The following is a 15,169-nucleotide window of genomic DNA, read 5'->3' on the forward strand; positions in this document are numbered from 1 at the left end:
AGTACCCTAGATCTAAACGAGCATCTAACCCTTGCACTGTGGGGGAACCTCACTGCAAGAGGGGATTTTAGGACTTTAGGGCCAGATTCACAAATGAGATACGATGGCGTATCTCCTGATATGCCGTCGTATCCCTGTTTCTATCTATGCGACTGATTCATAGAATCAGTTGCGCATAGATATCCATAAGATCCGACAGGTGTAATTGTTTTACACTGTCGGATCTTAAGATGCAATACCGCGGCCGCCGCTGGGGGGAGTTTGCGTCGTAAACCAGCGTCGGGTATGCAAATTAGGAGTTACGGCGATCCCTGATGTTTTTTTGCGTTCGCTACGTCGCCGCTAGTCTAGTTTCCCGTCGCAAAGTTAGTCGTTTTTTTTGGTGCCTTAACTTTACACAGCAATCGTATTGCTGTGTAAAGTATGGCCGTCGTTCCCGCGTCGAAATTTAAAAAATAACGTCGTTTGCGTAAGCCGTCCGGGAATACGGAATTACGCTACGCGCGTCGCCGTTCAAAAAAATGACGTCACTTCGCGCAAAGCACGGCGGGAGTTTGGAAACGGAGAATGCGCGGTAGGTCCGGCGCGGGACCGCGCCTAATTTAAATGGCACACGCCCATTTGAATTGGCCCGCCTTGCGCCGGAGGCCGCCGGCGTAGGTTTTCATCGCAAGTGCTTGGTGAACCAGGCACTTGCGATGAAAAATTGCGGCGGTGTAACGTATCTACGATACGTTACGCCACCGCTCTTCTATGTGAATCTGGCCCTTAGTATTTTTTAAAATCAACCTATGGTGAGAGTAATACAGAGGTGATCATTCCTGAAATTGCTATATTTCTGGCACTCTGTCTTCATTACTTTCTGAGTCACATATCCAGAACACTTATTTAGATCATAAATAAACCTGATCAGCTCACTTGTTTTGGGTCCCTATGACAGCCAGGCAGGTGGCATTTTCAGAAGGAAAAGTGAACGACGACAGGCTCCTTGGTAGGTTTCCTTTACGTTTCTAAAATAAAAATATCTGTGATCCAGTTTAGATGTTTAGTGTCCAATGCCCCCTCCTAGGGCAAGATTTAAACCTGGGGGGGGGGGGGACCTGGGCAGTTCAGGTTCGGGGGGCCCCTCATACACAGAGTTAGTTTACATTCTCAATGACAGTCACACATTTTTAAAATGCACAATACAATGTCATTCTGAGGTCATGCGTACACACGCGCATTGCATTCGTAGTGCTCTCTGTGTGGTTTGCTTGAGCTGACAAAATAGTGTTGTTAAAAACGATACAATATACCAGTACAGATGAAAGACTTTTACAGATGATGGCCGGCAAAATATGACTTCCCAATATACATTTAATAACAGAAAGTAATTTTATTATTATTATATATTTTATTTATATATTTTTTATTATTTTATATATTTGATTATATTGTTTTATATTTTTTATTATTTATTTGTTTATTTTTTTTATAATGTTTATATTGTTTTATATTACTTTTTGTATAGAGGGAGCCCCCTCTGTCCAGAGTATAAACTTTACAGATGATGGCCAGAAAAATATTATTTCCTAAGATGCATTTATTAAAAGAAACTACATTTTTTTGTCATTGTATATTTTATATATTATTTATTTTTTTAGTTTTTATTATTTTTATATTGTTTTATATTTTTTCATTGTTTATTTTTTATTATTTTATATATATTTTTATAATTTTTATATTGGTTTATATTACTTTTTGTATAGAGGGGGCCCCTTCTGTCCAGAGTAAAGATTTTACAGATGATGGCCGGAAACATATTATATACATTTATTAATAGAAAGTAATGTATATATATATTATTATTTATTATATATTTTTATATTGTTTTATAATATTATTTGCATAGAGGGGGGGGGGGCTTATGTCCAGAATAAAGACTTTACAGATGATGGCTGGCAAAATATTATTTGCCAAGATACATTTATTTAACAAAAGTATTTTTTTTAATCATTGTATACTGTATATATTATTATTAAATATCATTTTGTTAATATTGTTTTATATCATTTTTTGCATAGATGGGGCTTCTGTCCAGAATAAAGACTTTACAGATGATGGCTGACAAAATATTATTTGCCAAGCTACATTTAAAAAAAAAAAATGTAATCATTAGATGTTTTATATACTTTTTATTTTGTTTTATATTATTATTATTTTATGTCATTTTTCTTTCTTTATGTTCTTTTTTTATAATTGTATATTATATATATTATTATTATTATTTATAAAAAAATTATATTGTTTTATATTATTTTTTGCATAGAAGGGGGCCCCTTCTGTCCAAAGTAAAGACTTTACGGATGATGGCTGGCAAAATATTACTTGCCAAAATACTTTTATCTAAAGAAAGTAATTTTTAATCATTAGATATTTTATATACTTTTTATATTGTTTTATATTATATTATTATATCATTTTTCTTTTTAATCATTGTATAATGTATATATTATTATTATTATTATTATTATTATTATTATTATTATTCATTATTTTATATATTTTAACTTTTTATATTGTTTTATATTATTATTTTATCTAAAGAAAGTAATTTTGAATCATTAGATATTTTATATACTTTTTATATTGTATTATATTATTATTTTTTTATGTATTTTTTCTATATTGTTTTATATTATTTTTTGCCCCCCCCATATAAGTCCGCCACTGTCCCATTCTATTCATTCTTTTCAATAATAATAATAATAATAATAATAATAATATTGACAGCTGGAATAATAATAATAATATTGACAGCTGGATTAAATTGTATGTCCAGCATTGATCCTTATTTAAAATTGTTAGCAAATAGCAGTGTTCATTTTGTCGACTAAATGATTTTAGTCGACTAAATGAATACTATTTTAGTAGACTAAAACTAAAACAATTGAGATGACTAAAATAAGACTAAAACTAAAATGGCATTTTAGTTAAAAGACTAAAACTAAAACTAAATACAACTAAAACAATTGCAGAAGACTAAAATGGGACTAAAACTAAAATGCCATTTTAATCCTAAAACACACGATCTGAGTTTCCGTCGGAATAAACTCCGACTGGGTTTTTCCGACGGAATTCCGTTCAAGCTGTCTTGCATACACATGGACACACCAAATTCTGACTGTCAAAAACGCGGTGACGTACAACACTACGACGAGCCTAGAAAAATTAAGTTCAATGCTTCCGAGCATGCGTCAAATTGTTTCCGAGCATGCGTGTTTTTTTTCTCCGTCGGAGTTCCATACAGATGAACGGAATTTCCGTTCTGTTCTCTTTCTAACTCCGTCGGAAAAAGTCCGAAGGTAACACACACGGTCGGAATATCTGATGAAAAAATTCCATCTGACTTTTTCCATCTGAAATTCCGATCGTGTGTACGAGGCATTAAATGTACTGGAGATTTAGGGGCAGATCCACGTACATCGGCGCATATTTGCGTCGGGCGTAGCGTATCTAAGATACACTACGCCGCCGTAACTTACTTTTTTTTGTGTATCCTCAAAGAAAGCGCACCGTAAGTTACGGCGGCGTAGTGTATCTTTGGCGGCGTAAGGGCGCGCAATTCAAATGGATGTGATGGGGGCGTGTTTTATGTAAATACGTCTTGACCTGACGTAAATGACGTTTTTTTTCAACTGCGCATGCGCCGTCCGTGGGGGTATCCCAGTGCGCATGCTTGAAATTAAACCGGAACAAGCCAATGTTTACGACGGTGACGTCATTCTACGCAAATCCCTATTCGCGAACGACTTGCGCAAACAACGTAAAAAATTCAAAATTCGAAGCGGGAACGACGGCCATACTTAACATTGAGTACGCCTCATATAGCAGGGGTAACTATACGCCGGAAAAAGCCAAACGCAAACGACGTGAAAAAATGTGCCGGCCCGACGTACGTTCGTGGATCACCGTATCTAGCTAATTTGCATACTCAACGCGGATTTCGACGGAAACGCCACCTAGCGGCCGGCGGAAAAATGCACCTACGATCCGACGGCGTACTAAGACGTACGCCAGTCGGATCGAGCCCAGAAGCAGTCGTATCTTGTTTTGTAGATACAAAACAAAGATACGACGCGGGAACTTTGAAATTACGCGGCGTATCACTAGATACGCCGGCATAATTCTTCTGTGGATCTGCCCCTGAGTCGACTAAATACAACTAAAACAATTGCAGAAGACTAAAATGGGACTAAAACTGAAATGCCATTTTAGTCCTAAGATTAAGACTAAGGCTGCATTCACACCTGAGCGTCGGTCGTTCGGCGTATTCATGCTTATTTGCGCGTTTGCATACAGCGTTGTCCGACGTTTTTGTACTTTGACGTTTTTTATTTTAGCCAATAGGAAAAACTATCATCTTTTCATCACTTGTTGCTATGTTGGTAGATTTTTTTAATCTTCTGCATGGGCGACAAGTTCTATTGATTAAAGCGACGAAACGCCCGTAGCAAACGCCCGTTGTCTCGCAAGTCGCTTGAATCGAGCGTTTCCATTACTTTCTATGGGAAATGTAAACGCTCAAATATGCCCAAACCGCCCGATACGCGCGACAAAAAAGGGTCCGGAACTTTTTTTGGCTACAGGCGATGGGTGTCAGGCGCATCAGCGTTCAGATGTGAACCATCCCCATAGACTTTCATGTATTTTGGTCCCTCTGGCGTTTGTGAGCGTCGCGCTACAGGCGACAAAACGCCTAGGTGTGAATGGGCTCTAAACACAATCGAAATTTGCTGCCAAAATCAACACTGGCAACGACAGTAAGGATGTGAAGTGAAGCGTAAAACAAGCAGATTAGGAACAATGTATAGTGTTACAGAACACTTGTACATAGCAATAATACAAACATAAAATAAAGTCCTTACTATATAACAACAACAGCTACAAAACATACACAAATGGATAAACTGAAACAACAAAACAGCAACAAATGTAACAACTTTCACGTTTACCAATAGAAATGCTGATAAAACCTGAGATCTCAAACCACAAGTGGTGGGTTATAGGCAGTGCCCACTTACCTAATGGTAGCACAATGAAGAAAGGTAGCCAGCAGAGGATGAACACCCCAACCACTATGGCCAACGTTTTGGCTGCTTTCTTCTCCCTGGAGAATTTGATCAGCCTGACAGACAGAGAACTCCTAAAAGTGTGCCCCTTGTTCCTGGAGTTGGCATTGGACTCCACTAAACTTCTGCAGTGAATCCTGAGGACAACCTCCATGGACTTGTTCCTTTCCTTCTTGACACCAGCCTCCAGGCTCTTGGTGGTCCTTCTGGCCACAATGTAGACCTTGAAGTACATGATGAGGATGACTAGCAGGGGCAGGTAGAAGGAGAAGAGGGAAGAGAAGAGGGCATATCCAGGTTCTTCAGTGATGCTGCACTGGCTGTCATCCTCTGGTGGAGGCTCCTTCCAACCCAACAGAGGTCCAATGGAGATGACCATGGAGGACACCCACAGGACGATGAGGATGACCACAGCCTTCTTCTCAGTCATTATAGTTGGGTACTTGAGGGAATGTTTGACACCTACATACCTGTCTATGGATATGATACACAGACTCATGATAGAAGCAGTGCAGCAGAGGACATCCACAGCTGCCCAGATGTCGCAGAAGATCCTACCAAAGACCCAAGTGCCCAGCACCTCCAGGGTGGCAGAGAAGGGCAGCACCAGGGTGCTCAGCAGGAGGTCAGCTATGGCTAGGTTGATGATGAAATAATTGGTGACCGTTTGCAGCTGCCTGTTGCATGCCACAGACAAGATCACCAGGATGTTCCCAACAATGGCAAAGAGGATGAAAACTGCCAGGACAATGCCCACACTCAGAGCCTGCAGGTCCAAAGCTTCTGCCAGGGAGGTGCCATTATCAGTCCCATTCTCACCTGGCAGGTAGGCACTTGATTCATTCCACAGGCTCTCATTGCTGGGCTCTAACCAAGTCATGTTAATCCAAGCTCCTCTCCATATAAGAAGCAGATCCAGATCCTATGGCTGAAGGTTGGCACATCTTATCTCCAGGGGTCTCAGTAAGTCTTCTCCTGCCCCAAATCCCAGGCTGGCACTCACTCTTTGGTCCCACATGCTGAGAGGCAATGAGAGCTTCTCCAGAAAGGTGTCAGCACTAAAACTTTTCTCAGTGCCTTGCACCTCCTCCTGTGAGTGTCATTGTTGTGCCCAAAGATGCTTCACTGAGTCAAATGCAGAACACAGCAATTGCTACTCCCCTTTATGATGGTTCAGATCCCCCCCTCCAGCAACATGGCACAGAGTGATGCTGACTCCACTCTCCATGGCAGTCCTGTGCAGTGCATGAGATCAGCCTGAGTTGCTTGCAAGAGAGAAAAAAAAAAAAAAAAGGCAGCAGCTCTCTGAATGGATAAATGAAAGCAACCCTGGCTGTGCTTCATTCACTTTGCCGGTCCCCTCCCCGCCTCCTTTCATTGCTACTCTGTGATAAGGAATGCTCCTGTATTATCCTCCATCTCCACCAGAGGGCGGCAGGTGGTTCCGTGTTTATGGCTACTAAGAATACACAGTGAGATCAAAGAGTCTCTGGGATTTTCCTTGTGTGCTTTCTTCTCAGGAAAGAGGAAAACATGGCATGCTGCTTAGCCTGCCTACATACGCGTGTTGTTATTGTTAAAGCCAATTAATGATTTCCTGGAAGAGCCATGAAATTCCAAGGTGATTCCAAGGATGCTTTCAGATGTTTTCATGAGATTTTTATATTTATGGCCATGACTTTATTACATGTGCCTGCCTTGGGTGTAAAATACCAATTTACTGAGGAACTACAAGAGCCAGCATGCCTGGCTTGTATTTTTTTTACTAAAATGGTATCTCAGCCAGCATTGACACCGTCAGGTGCAGTAAGTGGTTTGTAGAACTACAACATCCAGCATGCCTTGTTTGCTATATAATGACATTGCATCACCCAGCATGGTCTGGTCTCCAGAACTACAAGACCCAGCATGTACTAGGGTACTTGGTATGATTACAGCATTTACAGATAACTAGGCTGAGGAACTTCAAGAGCTTGTTAAAATGGAATCTCATCCAGCATAGACACCATTAGATAAAGTAAGTGGTTTGTAGAACTACAAGAGCCAGCATGCCTTGTTTTCTATATAATGACATTGCATCACCCAGCATGGTCTGGTCTCTAGAACTACAAGAGCCAGCATGTAGTAGGGTACTTGGTATGATTACAGCATTTACAGATAACTAGGCTGAGGAACTACAAGAGCCAGCATGCCTGGCTTGTACTAAAATTGTATATAATCCAGCATTGACACCATTAGGTGCAGTAAGCGCCTAATCATGCCATCATGCCTTGTTTGCTATATAAAGACATTGTATCACCCAGCATGGTCTGGGGTCCTGTCCCTGATACTAGTGACCCCAGGAGATAAGTGGTCTGTGGAACTGCAAGAGCCAGCATGCCTGGCTTGTTTTTTTTACTAACATGGAATCTCATCCAGCATAGACACCATTAGATACAGTAAGTGGTTTGTAGAACTACAGCAGCCAGCATGCCTTGTTTGCTATATAATGGCATTGCATCACCCAGCATGGTCTGGTCTCTAGAACTACAAGAGCCAGCATGCACTAGGGTACTTGGTATGATTACAGCATTTACAGATAACTAGGCTGAGGAACTACAAGAGCCAGCATCTCTGGCTTGTACTAAAATTGTATATAATCCAGCATTGACACCATTAGGTGCAGTAAGTGGTTTGTAGAACTACAAGAACCAGCATTCCTTGTTTGTTATATAATGACATTGCATCATCCAGCATGGTCTGGGGTCCCTGATACTAGTGACACCAGGAGATAAGTGGTCTGTGGAACTGCAAGAGCCAGCATGCCTGGCTTGTTTTTTTACTAACATGGAATCTCATCCAGCATAGACACCATTAGATACAGTAAGTGGTTTGTAGAACTACAAGAACCATCATGCCTTGTTTGCTATATAATGGCATTGTATCATGACATCCAACATGGTCTGGTCTCTAGAACTACAAGAGCCAGCATGCCTGGCTTGTTTTTATACTAAAATGGCATCTCACCAGTGGCGTTTCTTCCATAGAGGGCGCTGGAGCACCGCCCCCTCTGGCTCTCACCGCCACAGTCTAATAACATAGATTCATGCATTGCACGAATCTATGTTATTATCGCCGCTGCCGCTGTTATATTCAGATGGTTGGCGCTCATGTCCGGCCATCTGAATAATGGCAGCTGGTTGGCTGTACGGAAGTGCCTATCAGAGCTTATACAAGGAACGCACTAGGGATGCGCTCCTTGGATAGGACTGACAGGCGTCTCAGCCAATCAGGTTGGCTGATTCTGGCTACCGGTAACCTGATTGGCTGAGACACCTGTCAGTCATCGAGGGCGGTAGAAGACATCGAGGGACGTGGATGGCTGACTCCAGTAAAGGTAAGTGCCGGGCGGGGGAAGGGGCACTTTACAGGGCACAGCGACGACATCAATGGGCACAGTGGCGACAATAGGCACAGTGGGGACAATGGGCACAGTGGTGACAATTAAAGGGCACAGTGGTGACAATTAAAGGGCACAGTGGTGACAATTGATGGCACAGTGGCTGCGTTTGATGGCATGGCACAGTGGTGACAATTGATGGCACAGTGGCTGCATTTGATGGCATGGCACAGTGGCTGCATTTAATGGCATGGCACAGGGGTGCGAATTGATGGCACAGTGGCTGCGTTTGATGGCATGGCACAGTGGTGACAATTGATGGCACAGTGGCTGCATTTGATGGCATGGCACAGTGGCTGCGTTTAATGGCATGGCACAGTGGTGCGAATTGATGGCACAGTGGCTGCGTTTGATGGCATGGCACAGTGGTGACAATTAATGGCACAGTGGCTGCGTTTGATGGCATGGCACAGTGGCTGCGTTTAATGGCATGGCACAGTGGTGCGAATTGATGGCACAGTGGCTGCGTTTGATGGCATGGCACAGTGGTGACAATTGATGGCACAGTGGCTGCATTTGATGGCATGGCACAGTGGCTGCGTTTAATGGCATGGCACAGTGGTGACAATTGATGGCACAGTTGCTGTGTTGCATGGCACAGTGGTGACAATTGATGGCACAGTGGCTGCGTTTGATGGCATGGCACAGTGGTGACAATTGATGGCACAGTGGCTGCGTTTGATGGCATGGCACAGTGGTGGCAATTGATGGCACAGTGGCTGCATTTGATGGGCACAGTGAGGCTGCAATTTTTTTTTCCGTTTGCGCCCCCCCAAAAGTTTTGAGCACCAGTTACCACTGCATCTCACCCAGCATAGACATTAGGTACAGGAAGTGGTTTGAAGAACTACAACAGCCAGCATGCCTTGTTTGCTATATAATGACATTGCATCACCCAGCATGGTCTAGAGCAGTGGTCATCAACCCTGTCCTCAGGATCCCACTAACAGGTCAGGTTTGCAAGATAACAAGAAATACATCACAGGTGATATCATTTGCTGCTCAGTGATTGCAGTATTCTAGTCTGCATCTCCCCAAGGTAATACATAAAACCTGGCCTGTTAGTGGGCCCTGAGGACTGGAGTTGATGACCACTGATCTAGGGTCCCTGATACTAGTGACACCAGGAGATAAGTGGTCTGTGGAACTGCAAGAGCCAGCATGCATGGCTTGTTTTTTTTTTACTAACGTGAAATCTCATCCAGCATAGACACCATTAGATACAGTAAGTTGGTTTGTAGAACTACAAGGATCAGCATGCCTTGTTTGCTCTATAATGACATTGCGTCGCCCAGCATGATCTGGTCTCTAGAACTACAAGAGCCAGCATGAACTAGGGTACTTGGTATGATTACAGCATTTACAGATAACTAGGCTGAGGAACTACAAGAGCCAGGATGGCTTGTTTGCTATATAATGATATTGCATCATCCAGCACGATCTGGGGTCCCTGGCAGTGATACTAGTGACACCATGTGATAATTGGTCAGTAGAACTACAAGAGCCAGCATACAGTAGGGTACTCGGTATGATTGCAGCATTTACTGGAGTACTTTGTAAGCATTGCCACATTTATAGATATCTGGTCTGTAGAACTACAAGAACCATCATGATCTAGGGTTCTTGGTATAAGAGACAGCATCCAGAGAAAAGTAGTCCATAGAACTACAAGAGCCAGCATACACTAGGGTATGATTACAGCATTTACAGATAACTAGGGGGAACAACTACAAGAGCCAGCATACCTTGTTTACTATATAAAGACATTGCACCATTCAGCATATGTGATCTGTAGAACTACAAGAGCCAGCATGCCTTGTTTGCAACATAATGACATTGCATCACCCAGCATGGTCTAGGGTCCCTGATACTAGTGACACCAGCATATATGTAGCCTGTAGAACTACAAGATCCAACATGCACTTGGGTACTTGGTACGAACTAGGGTGAAGAACTACAAGAACCATCATGGCTTGTTTGCTATATAATGACATTGCATCATCCAGCATGGTCTAGGGCCCATGATACTAGTGACACCAGGAGATAAGTAGTCTGTAGAACTACAAGAGCCAGCACGCACTAGGGTACTTAATATGATTATAGCATTTACAGATAACTAGGCTGAGGAACTACAAGAGCCAGCATTCCTTGTTTTCTATATAATGACATTGCATTATCCCACTTGGTCTAGGGTCTCTGCTACTAGTAACGCCAGGAGATAAGTGGTCTGTAGAACTACAAGAGCCAGCATTCACTGCTGTGTTTACAGATATCTAGTCTGTAGCACTACAAAACCAGGGCCAGTGCTACCACTAGGAAAACTAGGCCGCCGCCTAGGGCACACTGCTGCCCAGGGCGCCCGGCTACTGGTGTTCCTACTCTCTTCTCTCTGCAGCAAGTAACTAAGTCTCAGCATCAGCAGACAGCCGTCGCTCCGTTCGCACATAGTGTCAAAGGGGCAGCAACGGCGGAGGACTGCAGGGCTGGACTGGGACAGAAATTTGGCCCTGGACTTCATCCAGACTGGCCCACTTTGACAGGTCTCTCCCATGGCGGCCGGACAACTCCCGCCCCCCCCCCCCCCTGGCCACCCAAGCCCCCTCTCCCCCTTCACTAGCCGTTCTACTTTATTAGAGTAGAACGGCTGGTACTGGTACTATTATAGGCAGTACCAGTGGGGAAGCTAGACATTATTTCACCCAGGGCAAAGAATCATTTTGGTGCCCCCCCCTTATGGGACAAGATTAGGCAGAAGTGAGAAACTCCCAGGCCATAGCTGTTGAGTCATCTGTCTGTCCCCTCCCCCATGCTCCTGTGTCATCCGCCCTGCTCCTCTGCTCCTCCCCCTGCTTCTTTATTACCCCCAGGTGAGCGCTGCGGGGAGGGAGAGACAGAGAAGCGGAGGGGGGCGGCAGTCCGCTGTCACTGAAGCCGGCCCACTGAGCCATCGGCCCACCGGGAAACTCCCTGTAGTCCCAATGGCCAGTCCATCCCTGGAGGACTGTGTCTGTGTCCCGACTCCTGAATGAATGGAAGCAGGCAAACATTCATAGATGGGCACTGGTAGGCTGCATTGATGGGCGCTGGTAGGCTGCATTGATGGGCACTGATCAGGCTGCATTGAGGGGCACTGGTGAGGCTGCATTGATGGGTGCTGGTAGGCTGCATTTTTGGACACTGGTGAAGCTGCATTAATGGGCACTGGTAGGCTGCATTTTATGGGTGCTGGTGGGCTGCATTTAATGGGCACTTTATTAAAAAGGTGTGTAGCGCCTGGTTACTTCCAAGGTAACCGGTGCTATCGAAATTTAGAGTATAATCAGAGTGTAAGTGACTCTGATTTCAATTTCAATTCTAGAGAGGGTCTCTGTCTCAGCTTGGCTGTGCTGTGGGCTCATTCTGTCGTGCTGGGGTGTCTTCCCACCCTGGTGTGGTAGGTGGCAGCAGTGGAGTTGAGGTTTGGGTGTTGTCTCCCAGCGGCCAATCAGGAGGTTTGGGCCTCGCTGGGCATGCTGGGAGACCAGTGGCATTTTTATAGCGATCAGAGCTATAAAAATGCATTGGATTGCTATTAAAATGCCACTGGCAGGCAAGGGGTTAACACTAGGGGGCAGGGAAGGGGTGTGTTCTAACTGTAGGGGGGGGTGGCCTCAATAGGGGAAATGACTGATCGCTGTTCATACATTGTATTAAGAGACAGTCAGGCATTTCTCCCCTGACAGGACCAGGAGCTGTGTGTTTACACACACAGCTCCCAGTCCTTGCTCTGTAACGAGCAATCGCGGGTGCCCGGCGGGCACGTGCACGGGAGTCAGGGACGAGTAGAGGCCGCGTAGAGAGCCGACGTTATAGTACGGGCTCTTGCGCAGGGGAGCCGACCCTAATCGCCCTGAGCAGCACAGATTCCCCCTACTGCCCTGGCTCCTATCTTTCCCGCCGCAGCGCTGCCAGCTTCCTTTCTCTCCTATGGGCTGTTGCTGCTGAAATGTTTTAGAAGTGGGAAAGGGGCCAGTAAATATGTAATTTACCGACCCCTTCCCTTTCTGAATGAACATCGAGAGTGATTGGTAGAGTGTGTTTGGGCTTTGGGGTGCACACCCTAATGCAATAGGCTGCGCACACCTATGACCCAACCCTATCTGTTTAATCTTTTAATTGAGGCATTACCCCTGAATCTCAAAGAACAGCCATGTCTCCTGCGCAATAATGTCAATGGGAATGGACTTGTGTTTGAAGTGCATTCCAAATCGAGTCAAACAATGCCCATGGACATGAACCCTAAGGCCCCTTTCACATTGGGACGTTTTTCATGCGGTACAGCGCTAAAAATAGCGCTGCTATACCGCATGAAAAATCATGCCCTGTACTCTTCAATGTAAAAGCCCGAAGGCTTTCACACTGAAGCGGCGCGCTAGCAGGAACGCTCCAAAAGTCCTGCTAGCCGCTTCTTTACCGCGGTATAGGAGCGGTGTGTTCACCGCTCCTATACCACGCCTTCACATTGAAATCAATGGGAAAGCGCGGTAATACCGCTGTAATACCGCCGCAACGCGGGCGGTATTAACCCTTTTTCGGCCGCTAGGGGGGGTTAAAACCTCACCGCTAGCACCCGAATATCAAGGTAAAAACGATGGTATAGCCGCGCTACAAATAGCGCGGCTATACCGTCACCGCGGCTGACCCTTCAGTGTGAAGCCAGCCTTAATGTGAAGAGCGAGAACTCTTGACATATCCAGAGTTCTTGTGAGATCTCCATCTTCCAATCAGATGTCCCTTTACGTAGCCTCAGGGCCGCCATCAGGAATTATGGGGCCCCTTACACAGCTTCAGGCATGGGCCCCCTGGAGCAAAAAAACGGGGGGGGGGGCTGCCGTGAATTGAGAAGGGGGGGGGCTTTACAAAAAAAAGAAGTGAAGAAAAATATATATAAAAAAAGGGGGGTAGCCATCCGGGGCCCTGGGACCTCTGGGCCCTTTATATATATCTACACAATTTTTTTTTTTTTATAAAAAGAAATTACAAAAAAAGGGGGTTGCCATCTGGGACCTCTGGGCCCTTTAACAATATAAAAAAAGAAACCTCTGGGCCCTTTATAAAAAATAAAGGGCCCAGAGGTTTAAAAGGTTTTTAAAAATAATATAAAAAATATAAAAATAAACATTTATTAAAAAAAAAGGGGGGGGTTGCCATCCAGGGCCATGGGGACCTCTGGGCCCTTTAATAATAAAAAACATATATACATATATATATATATATATATATATATATAAATAAAAAAATAAAAAAAGGGGGTTTATCACATGGGGCCCTGGGGACCTCTGAGCCCTTTAATAATATATATATATATATATATATATATATATATATATATATATATATATATATATATATATATATATATATATATATATATATATATATAAAATAAAAATAAAAAAAAAAGAAATAAAATAATTATATAAAAAAAAGAGGGGTTGCCATCCGGGGCCCTGGGGACCTCCGGACCCCTAAAAAAAAAATTGTCCCTTTAATAAAAAATAAAATAAAAATATATTAAAAAAATATATATTTTTTTATAAAAAATAAATAAAAAAAGGGGGGGGGTTGCCATCTGTGGCCCTGTGGGCCTCCAGGCCCCTGGGAACCTCTGGACCCCCTTTTTTTTTTTTTAAAGGGGGTTGCCATCCGGGCCTCTGGAGACCTCTGGGCCCCTTACAGGTGTACTGCCTGTACCCCCCTGATGGCGGCCCTGGGTAGCCTCACTCCAGGATATCTAGCCATGTCCTGCTTAGAAATGGAGTCACAGGGAGAACTCCACTGCTGATAGTCTCAGTTTAACTTTTATAGAATAATTGCAATTGAATAGAGATCAACCCCGTGAAGCAATCTGATAGAAAGCCCTTGGAATTTCCACCACCTATGAATGGGATTTCTTCTACTTGATCGTCCAGTGGTGGACCGATTGTTTATTAGATTCTTTTTTTTAATGGAAAATCGAATTGAAACTGAAATTTAACGACTGTGTTTCCATATTTATTCATGTCTATTGTCATAGCCGGGTGACTTCTCTGTGAAAAGACTGATAAGGGCCGAGGGAGAGGTCACCTCTTCAGTAAAACAACCCCAACATTCACCTCTGACCTCCCAGACCTTCACCTCTCGGGGGCTCTGTCTGCTCCATACATTATCTGCACCGCCCATCGCTGATCATCTGTTTTTAATATTTAACGCCTCCTAAATCTTCTGGACATCACAGAAAACCAGACACAGTCTCGGCTCACCACGCCGGCCAAAGGAGCTCCTTGTAAGGTTCGTTTTTCTTTTCATCCATGTGAAGGCCGAACTTAACCACTTCAGCTCCGGAAAGGTTTTACCATCTTCATGACCAGGCGATATGGTGCTGCATTATTTAATTGGCAATTGCGCGGTCGTGCGACGTTGTACCAAAATAAAATTGATGTCCTTTTTTTCGCACAAATAGTGCTTTCTTTTGGGGGTATTTGAATACCTCCTGCGTGTTTTTTTTTTCTGCGCTATATTCAAAAAAAGACCGATAATTTTGAAAAAAATCTTTCTGCAATAAAACATTCCCATTAACAACTTACCCACCAGTGCATGC

At 43.7% G+C, this 15,169-nt stretch overlaps 1 protein-coding gene across 1 annotated transcript in view; it reads right to left on the reverse strand.

The window, feature by feature from the left end:
- Positions 1 to 6,429, reverse strand: part of ADRA1D (adrenoceptor alpha 1D) — a 239,342-nt gene extending 232,913 nt beyond the window's left edge. Inside the window, exon 1 of the mRNA XM_040335488.1 lies at positions 5,064 to 6,429. Coding sequence (XP_040191422.1) covers positions 5,064 to 5,991 — 928 coding nt within the window. The 5' untranslated portion in view covers positions 5,992 to 6,429. The remainder of the gene's footprint in view (positions 1 to 5,063) is intronic.
- Between the last annotated feature and the right edge of the window lie 8,740 nt (positions 6,430 to 15,169).

Source organism: Rana temporaria, chromosome 1 (genome assembly GCF_905171775.1).
Source record: "Rana temporaria chromosome 1, aRanTem1.1, whole genome shotgun sequence".
NCBI lineage: Eukaryota > Metazoa > Chordata > Amphibia > Anura > Ranidae > Rana > Rana temporaria.